This window comes from Panthera leo, chromosome F3, assembly GCF_018350215.1.
Source record: "Panthera leo isolate Ple1 chromosome F3, P.leo_Ple1_pat1.1, whole genome shotgun sequence".
Taxonomy (NCBI): domain Eukaryota; kingdom Metazoa; phylum Chordata; class Mammalia; order Carnivora; family Felidae; genus Panthera; species Panthera leo.
Window position 1 is genome coordinate 22,911,716 of NC_056696.1, and position 19,806 is coordinate 22,931,521.

The 19,806-nt window shown below is 36.2% G+C and overlaps 1 protein-coding gene across 1 annotated transcript in view; it reads right to left on the minus strand.

Annotated features, from left to right (window-relative positions):
• HMCN1 (hemicentin 1) overlaps window positions 1-19,806 on the minus strand; it is a 465,407-nt gene that overhangs the window by 275,264 nt on the left and 170,337 nt on the right. The window contains exons 6-10 of the mRNA XM_042924627.1: window positions 19,565-19,671; window positions 7,837-7,957; window positions 6,676-6,939; window positions 4,833-4,977; window positions 1,751-1,872 (exon numbers count right to left, since the gene is read on the minus strand). Coding sequence (XP_042780561.1) covers window positions 1,751-1,872; window positions 4,833-4,977; window positions 6,676-6,939; window positions 7,837-7,957; window positions 19,565-19,671 — 759 coding nt within the window. The remainder of the gene's footprint in view (window positions 1-1,750; window positions 1,873-4,832; window positions 4,978-6,675; window positions 6,940-7,836; window positions 7,958-19,564; window positions 19,672-19,806) is intronic.

Genomic DNA, 19,806 nt, shown 5'->3' on the forward strand with positions numbered 1-19,806 from the left:
TCTGTTCCTTCTTTCATAATTGACTGAGTGGGACATAATTCCTGAACACTGGCTTGGGCACGTTATAATTTCCTAGTGATACCACTGCTTGGCTGGCACAAATTAAACTAATGAGGCATGTGTACAACACACATATGGAAGTTACTGACACTACAGAGTCAAATTCTTAAGAGTCAGTTCACAAATTCTTACTGGCACTTCCTAGTTGTTTATGCAAGATGTCTAAATCAACTCACTCAAACTTCTTTCCCTGTTGTCTTTCTCTCAATTAATATTGTTGGGAAAAAATAGTCAAGTGCTCAAGTGTTTGTTTTCCCAGAAGCTAAAGAACGTTGACACAATTCCAATGCTTTTCATAATTACTGGTGATGAAAAAAAAAATGAATAGTTTATAATACATGTCAACTGAATTGTTTCAGGAGACAAGCTTTATTTTTCTAAGAATAAGAGAATACAAATAAATTCACGCCAAGAAGAACATGCTTGCATGCCTCTGTTTTAAAGTTCAGCTTGGACTTATTGATAACAAACATAAATCCTAGACTTCTAAACAGTCCTACAGTTATACAGTTGCTTTTGTGTTAAATTGCCTAAAGAAAATGCACATCCACACTAAAAGTAGGTATAGACAATGTTATAAACTCAGCAGCTACATTTAGGTCAGAATAGGGTTACTATTAAACACACAGCAACACTAGTCTATAAGACAGGTAGAAAATAATTCAATCAAAACAAACTTTCTAATAAATTCTAGATATGTTCTGAGTAAGTGGCTTAAATCCTGATCATTGGTTAAAAATGATAATCTTTTTGTGTCCTAAGAATTCTGGGAGATTAAAGGAAAAATGACTTTTTCGCTAAAATATATTGTACCTTAGAGCAATGAGTTTTGGGGTGCCTGGGTGGCTCAGTCGGTTAAGCATCTGACTTCAGCTCAGGTCATGATCTCACAGTTGTGAGTTCGGGCCCCGTGTCGGGCTTTGTGCTGACAGCTCAGAGCCTGGAACCTGCTTCGGATTCTGTGTCTCCCTCTCTCTCTCTGCCCCTCCCCAGCTCAGGTTCTCTCTCTCTCTCTCAAAAATAAATAAAAAGCAATGAGTTTTGCCTCCCATTTATTTGTAGGAAACATACTATCTACTGTGAAATAATTAGCATTTCTTCCACTCTTCTTAATACCAATACTGTAGCCACTGAGGTCCTGTGTTTCTTGAACATGATCACTTTCACTGTCTTGAATTTAATGTCAGAATGCATTCATAAAAGCAGTCTGGTTATTACGAATATGGGAAAGAAAACGGGAAATTTAACCTTGTTATTCCCAGAACAGATCTCTCCCTTTTCTTAAATTTTATCCCTTCCTTTCTTTAAATTTCTTTCAATTTTAATAAAAATTCTAGGTGATCTTTTCAAAAAACATTTATTAAGAGAGCCTACAATAATAATGATAATAGTACAAGAACAATAACAATGATGGCTAGGGTCTATTAAGTGTTTCCATGTGCCAGGCTCTCTTCTATGTGAGTTTATACTATCTCATGTAACCTCACATTTCTCAATGAGATAAGAGACTGTTACTGATAATTATCTTCCTATCATAGTTTGGGGAAACCAAGGCACTGAGTCCTTAAATGCTTGTCCCAAGGAAGGTCACACAGCTAATATGTAGTGAAGCCAGGATTATCAAACATCCCATTTCCATAGCTGCACTAATTTCCAGGCAACTGCAAAGCAATTAGTGACAATTACTTACCTGACACATCAAAAAATGTCTGTGCCCGTCCAGTCCCTGCACTGCTGACAGCGATGCACTCATAGGCACCTTCATCAGACAAAGTGACCTTTTCAACCTCCCAGTTCACACTGGCAGATTCCCTGGGGCAAGAAAATAGAAACCATTTTAGTTACGACAAAAGCAAGACAAAGTTGAAAGCAGTGATTTTTTGGAAGTATTCATTCAAAAGAACAATGTAAAAATAAGCAGATGAAACTACAGAGTTCCTCATAGCTTAAAATTATACACCTTTTAATTAGAAAGGCATTGAGGAAGGCACCTATTGGGATGAGCACTGGATGTTGTATGGAAACCAATTTGACAATAAATTTCATATTAAAAAAAGAAGAAGAAAGTTAAGCTCTCTGAGCAAAAGGCACACCAAAGGCAATAAGACACAGAGTTTGTGAATTTCTTTAGGGAAACATTTTCTGGCTATGTGAAAATATAAGATAAAGATTTAATAGAGCAACACTGCTTAAATCCTCTCTCCTTCCATATTATTTCCAGTTTTGGGTCTTGTTCAGTAGAGGTTCTCAACCAAAGCAATTCAACAAGGTAATTCATGAGTTTGAAGGTAGAAAATTGACTTTTTGATCCCAAAAAGTTCTCTTTAATTTTCTTGTATATAAGTTCCATATAAGGCTATGGAACATATCTGGTTCAATCTATGTATAAGTTGACAAAAGAAAAAAATTACCAGTTTTATTATCAAACCTGTCAGGTTAAAAAAAACCATTTGCTATAATATGTATCCATTCATTTAACAAATACTTATTCTTTGGCCTTTAACACTGTTCAAATTGCTTTCTATTTTTTGGAAGTGTTTTAGTAATAGATATTTAATTCTGATAGATATTTCATATCTAATTAGTTAATAGATATTAATAGATACTATTAGGTGTCAGTAGTCCTTTCTGTCCCATTCAGAAGAAAAAGGAGTATGAGTGTACTCTAAGCCACAGTCATCACCTAAGCTATATCTTTAATGCCTAAGAGCAGTAAGCAAAGTCCAAGTTTATAACTGTCATCGTCTAAGAGGTACTGGTAAGTTCCAGGGAGGCAGAAGTTTGAAATACATACAGTGTGTCATGTTTTCTGCAATGCCTAGTTCGGACCCAAGCACACAACATTAGGATTCATCAAAACTTAGACACATGGATATTTTAGAAACAGATAGTGACAATTCTTCTAGTCCCTCGTTTTAAAGACAAGTAAGTCGAGATTCAGGAAGAAGGATAAGTAATTAGTTCAAAGGCACGTAAACAGGGTGAGATTACGTAAAGAATATTCTTGACAGTGATACTTGCTCCTCTCATTTATGAAATATTACGTGAAAATAATTCTCTTTTTTTCATGTAGTCTTCTCAGTTAACATTAAAACTCTAAGAAGTTTTGAAGGCATGACCTTTGGAATAAGGAAAGAACATGTCAAATAGAAATGTGTCCTGCTGCTAATGCAAACTAATTCTCTCTTACATCCCCTAGTGACCATAGCGACTCACATAACAAAGATTAAGTCACATGTCTCAAGTTATTAGGAAATCTAGGGCAGGGACTTGCGAGTGAATCAGGGTTAGAGTATCAATCCATCACCACCCATGCCAAATTCTGTCTTTAGCCTCTTACACACAAAGAGCTTAATATATGTCAGCAAGGCATGTCACGTCTCTGGGCCACAGAGCTGGAAAAATGAAAGAATTCTTGTGGCTTACCTCCCAGGAATTGTGTGGAATTAATGAATTAATATTTATAAAGAATCTCAAGTGTCTTTGAAACATGTTACTATTTAAACATGAAACAGAATTATTTGATTTCATCAGGCAGTTATGTAGCTTCATCATTTAATATCCTGGTCAGTTATGTTGCTGGTTATTAAACATGGAGCTTAGGGAATCATTAAGATACACAATATAAAAAAAGTAGCAGGAAGTAATACAGTTCAATCTTCAAATAGTGGAATTTTTTTCTAAAGTTATACTGAATATTCCTGCCATAGTTTTTGCTTAAAATGACCCCCTAAAGAGATTAAATAGGCTAATACTGTCAAATATTTAGCATTTTATGGAAGTTATTTATATTACTATTGAATCAACAGCATAGAAATTTTGTAAAATAATTTCTAGAGTTTTTCTCCAAATGTAGTTTGTTTCATTAGTAAGATTAAAAAAAAATTCCAGAAATCATCCTCCAGATTTCAAGATCTACTCAATTTTCTCATTGATTATTTATATTTATCTAAAAAAGCCATCCATCTTCACAAGGAAGATCAGTGCTTCCTCACCCACTCCCACTGATTGTTACGTGCAGTAGCCACACATGCTCTCCCTCCACCTGCTGTCCCAGCACACTTCACTTCCCTAACCCCATCCTCTACCCTTCTCCTGGCTCACTGCACTCCAGCCACACTGGCTTCCTTCCTGTCTTTCTTTCCCCCATGCCCAGTCAGCTCCAGCCTCGTGCATTTGCACTAACTGTTCCTGGCATGCAAATCCTTTTTCCTAGATATCTATCTGCATGATCATCTCTCACCATGTTTAGGTCTTTGCTCAAATGTCCCTTATCCTGAATTTTAAAACTGCAAGTTGGCCAAAACCACATGCACCCCATCTCTCAATTATATTCAGAGATTTTTTTGCCCCAAAGCGAACAAAGCTTAAACTCTTCTCTTTTGCGAGGACCCTTCCAAAGTTTAGTACCTAACTTTATATTCATAATTTTGTATTCTTGGGCTTAACAAGAGACCCTCAAGTTATATAACATCCAGATTCTATAAAACCTGAATCAACCCTTGAATGAATTCTAGCACTTTTTAATTAACATATTTAACATATTATAAATGAGAAATTAACATATCATAAAACATATATCTGTTTTCTTTCTCCATTATAATAAAATCTCCATAAGGGCACAGACCTGCGCCTATTTTGTTCACTGCTATATTCCAAGACTATGGAACAAATAAATGAGAATTTCCAATGAAAAAGCACATTAAAATAAGTATCTGTTTGTATTTAGATGTTTAATGCTTTCTATAACTGCTAATAAAACATGTACACACCTTAAATACTGGTCTACTCCAAGTGTAACTCCATTTCTGACAAAGCTCAAGGTAAAGGGTAAAAGACTCTCAACAGAGCAGGAAATGTGGCCTGGCTGCAAGTAGTATCCGGGGGTTTTCATGGGCATTGTAACTTTGGGAGCATCTAGGAAAAATAGAACATGGGCAACAAGGTCACAATAATATTGGGTACTTCCTGTTAATCCATTCAAAATCTTCAAACCTTAATTATTCTAGTAAACCCTCTGCATTCCAATTAATCTAAATCACTAAAAATCACTTTAATTATCTTTCTTTGTTCAAACCCCATTAATTTCTGGATCTCTCCATGGACCCCTTACTAATGTATTCATTAAACCTGAGACTCTATTTTTTAAGACACTATTTTTTGTGCCACCAATATAGGAAAAAAAAAAACAAAAAACAAAAAACAAAGGCTACCAAATAAGTTACAATACCTCCTCCTCTGTAGAATCTATTGTTATTTAAAAAATGTAAATATATGAAAAGGACCTACATGGCTTAGAATTGAAGTCATACACCTTAGCTAGCAGATGGTAGGGGGAAGCCCTGCCATTAGCAAGTCACCTCACCTGGACCAAAAAAGTCTGGGTACTGAATGTAAATTCCTTGCTGTGCCCCCCGGCACCATCTTGCTACATTGCCCACGGGTTCTACAAAAAGACAAGGCCTCTTGGGGCGCTTGGGTGGTTCAATGGGTTAAGCATCTGACTTCAGCTCAAGTCATAATCTCACGGTTCGTGAGTTCGAGCCCCACATCGGGCTCTGTGCTGCCAGCTTGGAGCCTGGAGCCTGGAGCCTGGACCCTGTTTCAGATTCTATGTCTCCCTTTCTCTCTGCCCCTCCCTTGCTCATGCTATGTCTCTCTCTCTCTCTCTCTCTCTCTCTCTCCCTCTCTCAAAAATAAGTAAACTTAAAAAAAAAAAAGAATTGAAGTCATACAGTAATTGTTTTCCCAAAAATAATGGGAAAAAAACTTGATTTTTAAGAATCCAACAGATTTTGCAGTATTCAATTTAGGGGTAAGACAACTAACTATGAGGAAATACTGAGGTTGGTTCTAATCTTGCGATTCGACAACCATTAAAGAATAGCTGTACAGTTGTTTCTGAATTTCTCAAATTACAACCTTATGTATAAATGATAAATTGTTGTCCCTCCATCCAATAGTACAATATTAGAAATAATCCTTCTACAGATTTGCATATCCACAGTTTTGGCTACAGTGCCAAAGTTTTTATCACAGTTGTCATTAGCCTTGAGAAATAGCAAGAGTAGAGACAAACTGAAATGCTACCTCATGCTTCCAAAGAATCCTTAATCTACATTCTCATCTCTATACAACAGCAAATATATGAGTAACTAGCTTACTGATTAACTGCCAACTTATCACATAAAGGCAGAATCATCACCAGATGTTTACAATGAATTACTATTCACAAAGTAGGTTTCTGACAATCATTGATAAGCATTTGGCCAATTTGGGTAGCTTGATCAAACACTGAGCGTGTGTGCCAGGCTTTTTTTTTTTTTTTTTTTTTTTTTTAGGGGGAGTAAGAGTACCAGAATTTCCCAGTTGTTACACTGATTGCACCAATCAGAATTTTCAGATCTGCAGTCAGTGAGACTTCACATGAAACTCTGGATGTGCTTTTTATGATTAAGAAAAATTGTGTTACCTAAGTGTAAATGTCCATCAATTTGACAACCCAGTAATAATGTGAAGATATTATTCTTTATTTTATAGTCCATTCTTTACTATAGGACCACAGTACTCCCTTAAACTATCAATACTCCAGGGTCTAATAAAATGATGTCTCACCTGGGATGATACTAGAGAAAGAAACACTTGAAACCCTCTGGAAGAGATAATCATCCTTATCATAGCCTGTGACTCTGAGAAAGAAGGCTTCATTTGGTGGTATAAAGTCAGAAATATTCCACAAGCCATAAGGTTTTCGGTCAGGGTAATATTTAACAGGGATAGTCTTCAGAGAACTGCCTGAGATACTCAGAAGTTCAAGACGATCTACTCTGGCTGGGATGGAAATTCCAGAAGTATTCAGCAGCACATAAGTAGGAATTCCTAGAGGAGAAAGACTTTATTATTATTATTAATAAGTAATGTACAATTGAGTTATTTATCAGATAAATCTTTGAACTATAATAACAGAGAAGTATCATAAATATGAGTACTACAAACTGTCGAACAAATTGTGGCCTAATTATAGAATCTTTTCTACTACGTTAAAGACAGTTATTCATGACCAAACTTAGGAAATCCTAATTAATTATTTTTATGGTATTTTAATAATATCATACATAGAAAAATCACAATTGTGAATACTGTATTACTTAATGTTTAATTACATAAATATTTAATTTTTAAGGATTCACTATGTGTATCCTTCCAGTAGTTGTAGTAATAAAAGAATGATCAGAAAAAAATAAATTTAAGGAGTCACGGTATGATTAAACATCTTTTTATCTATAAACCTATAATCTTGCATGAATAAAATAAGAACAAGGTTTAAAAAGCAGCAATAAGTTTATCTTTGAACATACAATGGCACATAATGTCTTTAATTTTTTAGCCATCTACACACATAAAACCCTCTTTTTTCACCTTGACAACAAGGTAATTTATAGATGTTAGTAAAAATCTCAAGATATACGTCAGTAGTTTTAAAAGTTCAGTAAGTTTAGGAATCATCTGGGGTGCTTGATATAGTGCATATTCCTGGGTCCAACCTAATTTGGTTCTAATTCAGGAGATCTGGGGTGAGGCCCAGGAATCTTAATTTTTAACAAGCTGAGTAATTTTAATATCACTGGTCTTACACTTCGAGAAAAATTGATGAGGCCAAGAATATAACTCCCAGTTCTGTTGAATTCCACAAAATTATAAAATCACAGACAATCTGAGCAATGTTTTGCACTTGGATATCTACTACGTCAACTTTGGTAATATGCACATACAAACCTTGCACTGGTCTGCTGACTGTCTTTTTGAAATCCAGGGTGGGCTTTCGGGAAAAACCAGCTCTGAAATCAATCGTACTAAGGCCGGTGATGCGAACAGAGTGCCTTCCACTGCTAGAAGTCTGAAAAATGTTTAACGACAAACCCCGTGAGTTGATCCAGGTTGCTGGTCACAATAAACACTACCTGGTATGGGAAACTACAAAGTGTTTAATTAGGACTGATGTCCAATAATTGAGGCTCTGATCTGGGTGTTCTAAACTTAACTATGACTCTACACCTTAAATGCAAGTTTTATAACACATATCCCAAGGGATTGTTCTAAAATAAAATTCAGTAATACACTGGCCCAATGATATAAGATATAGATGTTGAGTCACTAGTGAATACCCCTGAAGTTAATCTGTAAAAGCTCCATAAGGACATGGATCATTGTGGTTTTACATGGTAGACGTTCAACAAATATCGATGAAATGAATGAATGACTAAATCTTCTCCCCTAAACACTATCCAAGTTTGACTCTGGAAAAGGTCTCCTCCTTTGCATCTGGGAAGATACAGCCAGGACGAGCACTGAGAGCTGACCACTATCCAGATTTTGGCCAACCAGCATCCTCAGCTCAGCAGCGTCCTAGCAAAAGCACTGGGTGCTTGAGACACAAATGTGCATAAAACATGGTCCCCATCCTCTAAGTACTCATGGCTAATGAGGGAGACAGATGGAGAAATAGAAAGCTTTAATATGATGCAGTATTAGAAATACATAAATGGTATGCAAAAATACATAAAAGCAACATAGACTAGCCTGTAGTTTGGCTAAAACCTCCTAAAGGGGATGATGGCTGGACTAAATATTGAATAGCTCTGCACTGAAATGACTCATATGTGGATAAATAATAAATAATTTGGATGAAGGCCACAGGATAAAATAGTAACACTAATGTTTACTGAGTGCTCCCTCTATGTCCAGACTCTTTAAATACATTGGCTAATTTAATTCTCGTTACAATTCTATCAGATATATATCATCATCACCACTGCACTGATAAACAGATGGGGCACTAAGTCATTAAGTAGCTTTCTAAGTTCACAAGGCTTCTTAACTGCAGAGGTGGGGTTTTAACGGTAAGGTCAGGCTCCCAGGTCTTCACCAGAGTGCTACATTGTCTCCCAAGAGCAAGGTAAGTCAGAGTTAGCCTCTATCTCAACGTCTTTCAAAATAAGAGCCGAGGAGCACCTTCATCTACAGCTATACAAAATCACTCAGGTTGTTTCTCAAAAATGCAGACTCCAACCCAGATTTACTGAATCAGAATGTATGGTGAGTGGAGTCTAGGAATCGACATTTCAAAAACCCACCTAACATTTATGAGTAAGAGTTCACCAGGGGTGCCTGGGTGCCTCAGTCAGTTAAGCTTCTGACTTCGGCTCAGGTCGTGATCTCATGGTTCATGAGTTAGAGCTCCACACTGGGCTCTCTGCTGTCAGAACGGAGCCCGCTTGGGATCCTCTGTGTGTTCTCTCTCTCTTCCCCACCCCCCAAAATAAAAAATAAACATTAAAAAAAGAAAGAAAAAGAGTTCACCATATTTTATTACATTGATCACCAAGATTCTCTCTCAAAGTAAAATGACCACATGATAGCAACATTGATAGAATGCACTAGAAATATGCGTGCCTATATTATATATAATTATATATAAAATTGTAATCTGATAAACAGCCATATTAAGGCAGACCATGATTAAAAACATGCCACTTCCCTGCTAGGAATTTACCCAAGGGATACAGGAGTACTGATGCATAGGGGCACTTGTACCCCAATGTTTATAGCAGCACTCTCAACAATAGCCAAATTATGGAAAGAACCTAAATGTCCATCAACTGATGAATAGATAAAGAAATTGTGGTTTATATACACAATGGAGTACTACGTGGCAATGAGAAGGGATGAAATATGGCCCTTTGTAGCAACGTAGATGGAACTGGAGAGTGTTATGCTAAGTGAAATAAGCCATACAGAGAAAGACAGATACCATATGGTTTCACTCTTATGTGGATCCTGAGACACTTAACAGAAACCCATGGGGGAGGGGAAGGAAAAAAAAAAAAAGAGGTTAGAGTGGAAGAGAGCCAAAGCATAAGAGACTCTTAAAAACTGAGAACAAACTGAGGGCTGATGAGGGGTGGGAGGGAGGGGAGGGTGGGTGATGGGTATTGAGGAGGGCACCTTTTGGGATGAGCACTGGGTGTTGTATGGAAACCAATTTGACAATAAACTTCATATATTGAAAAAAAAAAACATGCCACTTCCAGAGCTCCGCAAACTACACAGCCTTCCTGAAATCACTGCGATTCCTTGTTATTTAGCAACCAGGAGAGGAAAGAGAAGTAGATATGTCCCTTTTACTACCATATTTTTTTCTCATTGAGCAAAACCTGCAAAAACTAAAAAAAAAAAAAAAAAAACAAAAAAACAACAAATAAAGGAAAATGAAGGTGAAAAAAAAGAAAAAACACATGGCCATAAAAACAGGTTTGTTGTATTTTTAGTGTAAATGCTGCTGCTAATTACTCCAGCTCATTTTCCTAAGGTTTACAAAGGACTGTGTAAGTGTGGGGGTCTCAGTACCACCATTTATTCCATTATATCTAAAGGAAGATGTGTCATGAATTCCATACAGTAGAGCAAAGAAAAGGGGGGAGTGGTGGTGCATATGGGCTATGATCCAATTTTACATTGGGATTTCCTAGGGGTTATACAAAACCTCGTTAAGTCTATTTCAACTGGTTTAGATCACACAGTGCCTTACTGAAGACACTATTGCCTCCTGATTTCATGTAAGGACAATCAAAAGGGTCAATATTATGATGACTTGATTTATATTTATTCACTGACATATTATCATTAATTGCTACTCAGAAAGTCTCCTATGATTGAGGTTACCAAGGCTACACATGACCCATAATTTGCCAAATGACTGCCATCAGGTGTTAATTATCTTGCATATGTGCTGTGTACAAATCAACTGACAAAGATCCATTTTAAGAGTAGTGCTTAATATCAAAGTGACAAAATTAGAAATTACCTGTGTTTGAAAATATGGCATTTTATTACTAACCAATATATTAAAAATAGAGCAGAGCTAATGAATAAGGAGCTCCTTTTAACCTCTATAAAATTATTGTAAAATAAATTAATTTTGATCCTTAAAATACCACACTAATTAATGAAGTATATGGAAATAAGGATGTAGGTTTCCTGTTCTCTGAGCAATGCCAAAAATATGAAGGATAATAGGTTAACCAAGTTTTTTAACTTTGTGTTTCTATATTGTATTTTAAACAGTTGGTATAGAATTTGAAAGGGTTTGTAAGCAAAAATATTTCCAAGTGAGTCCGTTTTCATGTAAAACTACATCCAACTCTGTATCAACCAGGGTAATAGGAATGAAGGGCATCACAAATAAACCAAAATTGTGGTTTAAAAATAGAATAAAAATTTAAAAATTAAACTAATTTAGTTTAAAATGACCTCTGACACTCATGCATGCATTTATCATTCTCTAATCATTCTCTGAAAATAATTACAACAATATTTGGATAATATTTGGGGAACACAAAACATCATATTAAAATGTCTTTTTAAGAAACTGCCAATAGTTTATAATTTTTGTCTGTTATCTTAAGGTAAATTATTTTTTTAGTCTGCTTCTTAACTCAGCTCCCTTTTTCAAATATTAGTGTTAATAAGAACAAAAAGCGGGGGAGGCCTGGGTGGCTCAGTCAGTTAAGCATCCAACTCTTGATTTCAGCTCAGGTCATGATCTCACAGTTTGTGAGACTGAGCCCCGTGTCGGGTTCTGTGCTGACAGGACAAAGCCTGCTTGGGGTTCTCTCTCTCTCTCTCTCTCTCTCTCTCTCTCTTTTTCTGTTCCTCCCTGACTCACACTCTCTCTGTGTCAAAAATAAATGAACTTTAGAAAAATAACAAAAGGGTTCTATGTATAATGATGGTAAATAAACCAGTAAATGGTAAAGGAGAAGAAATATTAACATATACAAAATGCAAACTGTACAACAGACTAAATCTTTCATTTTATAAATGATCACTTTTGATCTTTACAAAAGCCCCTCTGTGGGAGTATATTATCCTAATTTCACAGATATATCAGGTGGAAGAGCAGTGGTATACACTCAGTAAAGCTCCAGAAACCAACCTCTATAGCCACCCTATATGTTTCTCATGCTTATCTCACTGAATTTGATTATGCTGGTTTCAAGGAAAACACTGGAAAATGCTGAACTGATCTACATAGTAGGAGAGTAATGTGGAGCTCATGAGACTATTCAGAGGAGAGAAGTAGAGGCATAATAAGAAGAAAAGAGGAATGGGGCCAAGGAGAGAGCAGAAGGGGATAAGGTGCTTCAAGACATAACTCCAAATCTTCAGTTAAATCTACTAAACTCACAAGTCCTGTTATTAGTGGATTTCCTGTGATATTTTTGATGAGGCTGAGCTTTGTCTTGTATCAAAGTACAGAAGGTGATAATCAATACACAAATAATCAGGAGGCAAGGAGACCTAAGAAAGTAAGCTTTCAGCAAACTCCATAAACGTTGGGAGAAGGCTCTGGATTCTCACACATTATGGACATAGTGGTGTTGGAGGAGAATTAATGATGTGAAGGTCCTAGTGGGACAAATAATATTCAGCTATTTCTGTAATTGAGTCAGAGAAAAAGAGAGGCAGTCCAGCTGCATATTCCTTCCCTCTCTTTTCTCTTCCAAATTATTCTAGCAATTTTAATATCATTTTTCTTTATATATAATAATATTAGTAAGACCACATTACTGACTTAATGTTTTTATATTTGGTCTGTTTATCACGTGGATTATTTGAATTTGGCTCCAAAAAACATCTCTCCACCATAGAATGTCTTGAAGTACCATTTCTGCACAAAGCCACTCTAATCTCATGGCTTCTATAGTTAAGAAGAGGGAAACCTAGCAGCAGCATGATAGCTCCAACAATAACAGGCAAATTTCTAGACACTAGGCACTAAACAGGGTTTGAATGGGCTAAGAACTCTTGAGAATTGTATTTCACACAGTGTATTTATTCATACAATTTTTTAAAGTTCACAACGATCTATTATGAACTTTATTCTGAATTACACTGAATTACTCTCTGAATTCAATGTCATGAACTCAAAATGACTCTGAATTCATTACAACTCTGAATTACAATGTCATGTTGGTCAAGTTGTGGAAGGGTCTGAGTCAAGAACACACAGGCTGCTGCAGTGTGAGCAGAGCTGAGGCAAAGATAAAGTTATACTAGATACCTACCGACATCCTAAAATTGTAAATAGGTAACCTTGATCCTCAAAGGAGTAACAGAAAAGAAGGAACAGAGTAGACCAAGTCTAGGTTTCTGAATTGAAGTGACTCTGTGAGGAGTGAAGGAGGACAGGCTAAAATACCATGGAGAGCTCCAGGAAAAATTAGTTATCCTCTGATATCTGTGGATGGATCTACTTCTTAGTTTAAACATAAAGGCCTATTAAATACCTCTCTATATTGAAAGTCCCATAGGGTGATAACGGTCTCTTATTTACCATAGGCATTTTGTAAGTGTAGGTTTAAAAAATGATACTAAAGCCCTCCAAATGCCTAACTAATGTTGGTGCTTTTCCTTAGACTCCTTAAGAACCAGCAAATGCCAGATTCATCAAGAATTTGTGAATTTTTCCAGAAGCATTTATGCTAAGTTTCTTCACACATTATTTGATGTAATCCTATTGCATCCAAAGATGACTTTATAACACTACAAAGAAACTGATGTTCAAAGAAATGATTGCTTGCCTAGGTTTAGATAGCAAGTTAAATGGCAACTGTTCCAAGTTCAGTGCTTTTTCTATAGTACCCAAGTCGATGCATAGCATTTTAGGATAACATCATCTCTGGGATGATTTGCACACTGTGGCAATAGAAGATAATGATGCCATCTAATTATTCATTTGCCATTCTACATTTCTAAATACACTTCCATTAGGAGAGGTCAAGTTGGTTAGTGGAGAGTTGGTAAACTGCTTTCTGAATAAAAAGCCTTAATTCTGGGCACTTGCCAATTTCTGTGGTGTAAATACTACCACCATGGCTGATTTCAAGCTCCCAACATGACGTTACTGAACACAGAGGTGGGAAGAAAAAGTGCATAATTTCCTCTCCATGAGCCATTATGAGCCAGATCCAGTATACCACTAGGCCATGATAGTAGGGACTAAAGTGTGTCTGTCACTCACAGAGATATCTGGTCATTCCAGGAGTGACACAAATTCCTTTTTTAAAAAAATTCAATGCACATTCTGCAGTCTTTTCTCCCACTGAAATAACTGAAGAGGCCGAATGTTCTAAATTATGGTGGAGCCTCCATCAGCTTGGGTTCGTGAGTGACTGTGTAAAGTAGAACATCTTGTCAACACCCAAAGAACATGTAACATTAGTAAGGAATTACCTTTCTTACATTACGCCAGTAAGAATTCTTCCTCCTACTAAATGTGAAGCCTGCCCTTTTATATGTTGAATTAAAATGTGATTGATAGAACTGGCTTTAATTCTCTTTCCTAAAGAGTTTCAATGCTTTATGAAAATATATAAGCCCAGGGTACCTGGGTGGCTCAGTCAGTTATGCGTCTGACTCTGGATTTTAGCTCAGGTCATGATCTCACAGTTGTGAGATCGAGCCCCTGAGTCAGGCTCTGTGCTGAGTATGGTGCCTGCTTAACATTCTCTCTCTCTCTCTCTCTCTCTCTCTCTCTCTCTCTCTCTCTTCTCCTCCTCCTCCTTCTCCCCGTTTGTATGCTCTCTCTCTAAAAAAAAAAAAAAAAAAAAAAAAACACAAAAAAACAAAGCCCAAAGAAAAAATCATGTGTATCCGCATTAATAGAAATAGTATAGATACAATCTTCAATTTACACATATTCAAGAGTACAACTAATTTTACCATTAATGTGTCAGTAAGTAGGCATTATTTCCCCCATTTTTCTCAGACTTGGGAAATTAGGAATTTCTTCAAGGTCAAAGAGCTATTAAGTAGTGGATCTTGGATGAAAATGGGTGCAAACTCTTCTCAAAGTATTTGTTCTTAAGTGACATACTGTTCTTTAGAAATTAAAGAAATATGGCAGTTTCAAATATTTATTGAAAACCTACTATGGGCTGGGCATTGTGCCAGGCACAAAGATATAATAATGCCAGCTAGATTTAAATACTCTCATTCTATTAGGCATTGTATGTTTAGAGAAATGTGGATATAAGGAAAGAAATGTATCCAAAGCATAGAATAAATTTTATATATATATATATATATATATATATATATATATATATATATATACATATATACACACATATATATACATACATACACACACACATACATACGCACACATATATAACACACTACACATAACATACACATAGACATACACATACATACACATACACATAGACATATAAATGTACAGATTTTTTTTTTAAAGGAAACATTCTATTTGGTTGATAATCTGGTATCAGCAGACTAAAAAAACTGGGAAATTTTCCAGAAAATCTCTAGAATAAAGCATTCCATTGACCTAAAACATCTGAATTAATGCTGCACCTAATCCATTTAAATAACACACCTGGTGTCATCTTCAGGCTTTTTCAAAAGAGTCACCAGGTGAGAATAATTGGAAGCCAGTGTAATAATCTTCTTGTGTGGTCCTTGGTTGACTTGAGATTTATTTAATTATGATTCCTAAACAAGCTTATGCCACTTGAGTATGGTTTCCAAAATATTCTTATCTTTAGAAAATCCATTAGTAGTCTCTGGCAACCAGCATAGCTATCTAAAACCAAAACATTTCTACTAGTCTCAGAATCTCAATATAATCATGTGGTTGGGTACACTTCTTTCTCTACTTGGAAGATTATCTAAGGACAGTTTATCCAAATTTACTTAATGGAAATGTGCCCCAAGGGATGTGTTGGATTACATTGATCACACTGATAATCCTAGACTAATAGAAACAGTTTGTGCCACCTAAACCCGAAGGGTGCTGACAATTATTTAATGTCTTTGTAGGAAGCTTCACTTAAGGAACAAAATTTGGCCTGAGAGTTTTTGTGGTTATGTTCAAACATTCTATATATAGATATAGCTGCCTGAATGGAAAATCCGTATTGCACAGAAACGAGATTCAGGATTTGTAATTTCTCTACAATGGAAATTTAGGGACATAAAACAACATTATCTTGTGTTTTTAGTAAACCTTTACATTCTTCTTACTCATCTATTTCTAACATGTTTTTACCTGCATCAGAGGCAACCTAAAGCATTTGAGTCATTTATGTGAACTATACAGATGAGTAAACTCATTGTCTATTTGGTAACAGTGTCCTAATAAGTTACAGAAAAGTAATTACCAAGGTTTTAGAGGAAAACCACAGAAGAAAAGAAATTGCCACTCTCACAGTATTTTAAATCATGGACAAATTAAAGAGTTCCATGCCAGCACATAACTAAATCAACTCTTCAACTTGCTTCCTTGGATATTATCAAAATAAATGCATTCATTTTTATTCATGAATATTCATGTAGTTCTTTCCCAGACATCTGTGGCATATACCATCAACAAAATCTGGTCTAGAGTAAAATAGGAAGAGAAAACCTGTACAGAAATAAATATAAAATCTGTAGAGAAATCATCAAAAAGGGAGGTGCAGAAAAACTGCAGTAGAAGGCCACAGGGAAAAGAGAGCCTTTAAATGGAAAAAAAAGTCAGAAAAGGCTTGATAAAAGTGTTGTCATTTGCCATAAAAATCAGAAGTCAGATGGAAAGGAAGGGCATTCTAGGAGAAGGAACAACTTAAGAGAAAACACAGGTCAAGAGAATGTGGTAGGAGATAGGATGAGAGAAAGTACAAAGTTATATTTGACTAGAGTGTAAAGGAAAGTGACAGACAAGAGTTAGAAGGATTGGTTGAGGCTCAGTTGGGTGGCCCTGGAATACCATGCTAAAGCGAAATAATAGTTTTCCATACTTGGGATAAAAACTGCTATGTGAAATATTCAACAAGCCATTATGAATTCTACTGATAGAGCAGACATTTTCCAGATAGCTGAGTGCATGAGAGATAGCACCAGAGATAATACTATCTAATCTCAGACATTTCTCTTCTTGAGAAAGTGCACATGTAAAACATTATCACTCATTAGCCATCAAAAAGGGAGATCCAAAGTCAGCAGTGATATTTATGTCTCTAGGTTCAGCTCAATTTCCTTTGCATCAACCTGATATATTATTTTGGTATTTCATATAGGAGCAAAATAAGTTTATTATCTTCAGATTGCATTGTAATGTATATCCTTTGTTTAGCTACCACTAATTGTACTCTATAAATGGTGTGACATCAGAACCAGAGGTTTTTTTGTGAGAACTCTTATCTATTTACTGTGTCTTTTCATTGTTTCCTTAAGAGTCTGAACTTACAGACTTGTCTAAACAGAGTCCCCTTCACCTCATCCCCTTATCGTCTCCCTCCTCACTCACAAAGTAATCCTCAGTGCTTTTCTGTTCTAATTATCAATTAAAATGTGCTTAGTGCCCATTAAGTATCAGGGAACATGGCCAAGGGCAAAACTCCATAAATGTTTATTGGATGGATGACTGAATGGGTAGATGTGTTAGGCACAAGATAAAGCAACAGCCATGCAATATTTCTCTTCTTCTGGGCAAGAGTTTTACTAGAGGAAATACTACAGGTAGCAATCCAAATCACCTGCAAAAGAGGTTCATATACTTTGCAATAAGTTGCCAATAATACAAAAGAAATGTCATCACTTGTACATATTTCACAATCAGTAACTTGATGCTTATTCAGAAAGCAAGAAGAAATTGCCTCACTGACCTTGCTAGTCAACACATTGTTGGTTTAGGTCACACTTAAAGTATTTGAGGGAAAAAAAAGACTCTAAACCTCCTATACTTACTGTGGTCACAGAAGGTCAGACTCAACACTAGTCATACATTGGGGGAGTTGGTTAAAATAACTAACTATACCATCCAATTTGGCTACACTTGTTTAAAATATAGCAGTAAAACATTGCATCGTTACAACTGAATGCCCTCAGTAAATATTGAGCACCTAGTAAGCGCATGGAAGGAGGTGAATAAAACAGGCAGATGGGGCCATTACATTTCACACTGCCTTTTCACCCAAACCCTTATCCCATATTATCCACTCCCCCCCACCCCCCAAAAAAATCCATACGACCGTTTCTTCTTTCCCTATAAGGCTGAGAGTTCTGAGAATATTCTAGGGCTTGAATGAAGTTACAATGGAAGCTTTCGTTTTTTTAAGCTGGGAAAGTTAATATAGGTATTCTTTTAAAAAGGAAAAAGCAAACAAAAAAGAAAACTGGCATGCAAGAAATGGCACCTCAGATGCCTGGGGTATGAACACTTCCATGCACATTCACAGCAGCTCCAACATTTCAATCATGAGCCCATGAATCTTTTTTTTTTTTTTTTTTTTTTTTTAATGTAGGGAAGCTGAGATAGCAAGAGTAAATGATGCAAGGGGTATCTTCAATTTGAGTTATCCCAGAAGGATTCTAGAGCAAGCTGTTTATTTGGGAGGTACAAAGGATGCTCATAGGAAGAGGGAAGTGATACAGGAAAAGGAATGTAGCCCCAGAAGGGCGTGCTTTCAGTCCTGCTCCCATGTGGACAACTGGAGTTTATTCCTGCCAGAGACTGAAAGCTGCTCCTGAGGGGTTTAATTCTCTGGCAGAACAGCCTTCTTCTGTTCTGGAAAAAAAAAAACCTCTTAGGCACAGAAATGCAGATACTGGAGTTGGAATTAGGCCAGAGCACATTGAAAAGCCTGAGAAACATGGGCAAGTCCCTCAGAATATCCACGACAATGAGTCACACACATAATCTACTGCAGAACTGGATTTCAATTTATGGTATTCTGAATTCGGGGTGTATGTTCTCTCCTCCATATTACCATAATACAATGCTTAGAGTGAATATATACTACTTCGTGTAATTCTAGGATCCAAACACCATATTGGGTTCAAGTAAACAATGAATGTAGATCTATCCAAATAACAAGAGCCAACAGAACCTGAGTGCTTACTTTGTAACAGGAACTATGCTAGGTATTTCATTTGTATCATATTAATTTTATTCTCAGCACAATTTTATGAAGTAAAAGAGTATTATTTTTTTATTCCGACATTAGGAGGAGGAGAGCAAGGCACAGAGAACTCTACAGTCCCAAGGAAATAAAGCTTTTAAGTAGCAGCATTGAGATTCCCACCCAGGCATCCCCGTACTAGAGCCTATGTCCCTAACCATTATTCTCGACTAGCTCCATCTCTGATTGTTTTGGAAAAAGGAGGTGCATAAAAAAGTCAATCTACAGGTTTGATTATTGGGAAACTATCTGAGAATTTAAGTGTATTCTGTGGTGATATCAATGCCGTTCATGGTCATCAAAACTTAACACTACCAAATTCACGTGATCAAGACACCTTTACAAATGCATTATGTATACTGCTTTTTAGTAAAAGCATTCTCCGTGATTGCAAGAGAAGATATAAATATTGTATATACTTTATAAAACATGCCAACATCAAAACAAAATAAACAGACTTTGTAAAATAACCATACCTTCACTGTCCACATTCCAGCCTCTGGCTCTTTAACATTCACCACCTTGGCAGAGTTATGGATATTTAATAGCTCATTCAGGCCAAATCCTTTTTTTATCAGCTTCCCTGAAAGACAGACATAAAGGTAACAAGCATAAGCTTTCCTTCAGCTATGTGTACTAGCTGTATACATTTCCAGTACAAATTACCTGATGGACATGTGTGCCTATAGCTCAAAACATTATTTATTTCTAAAATATG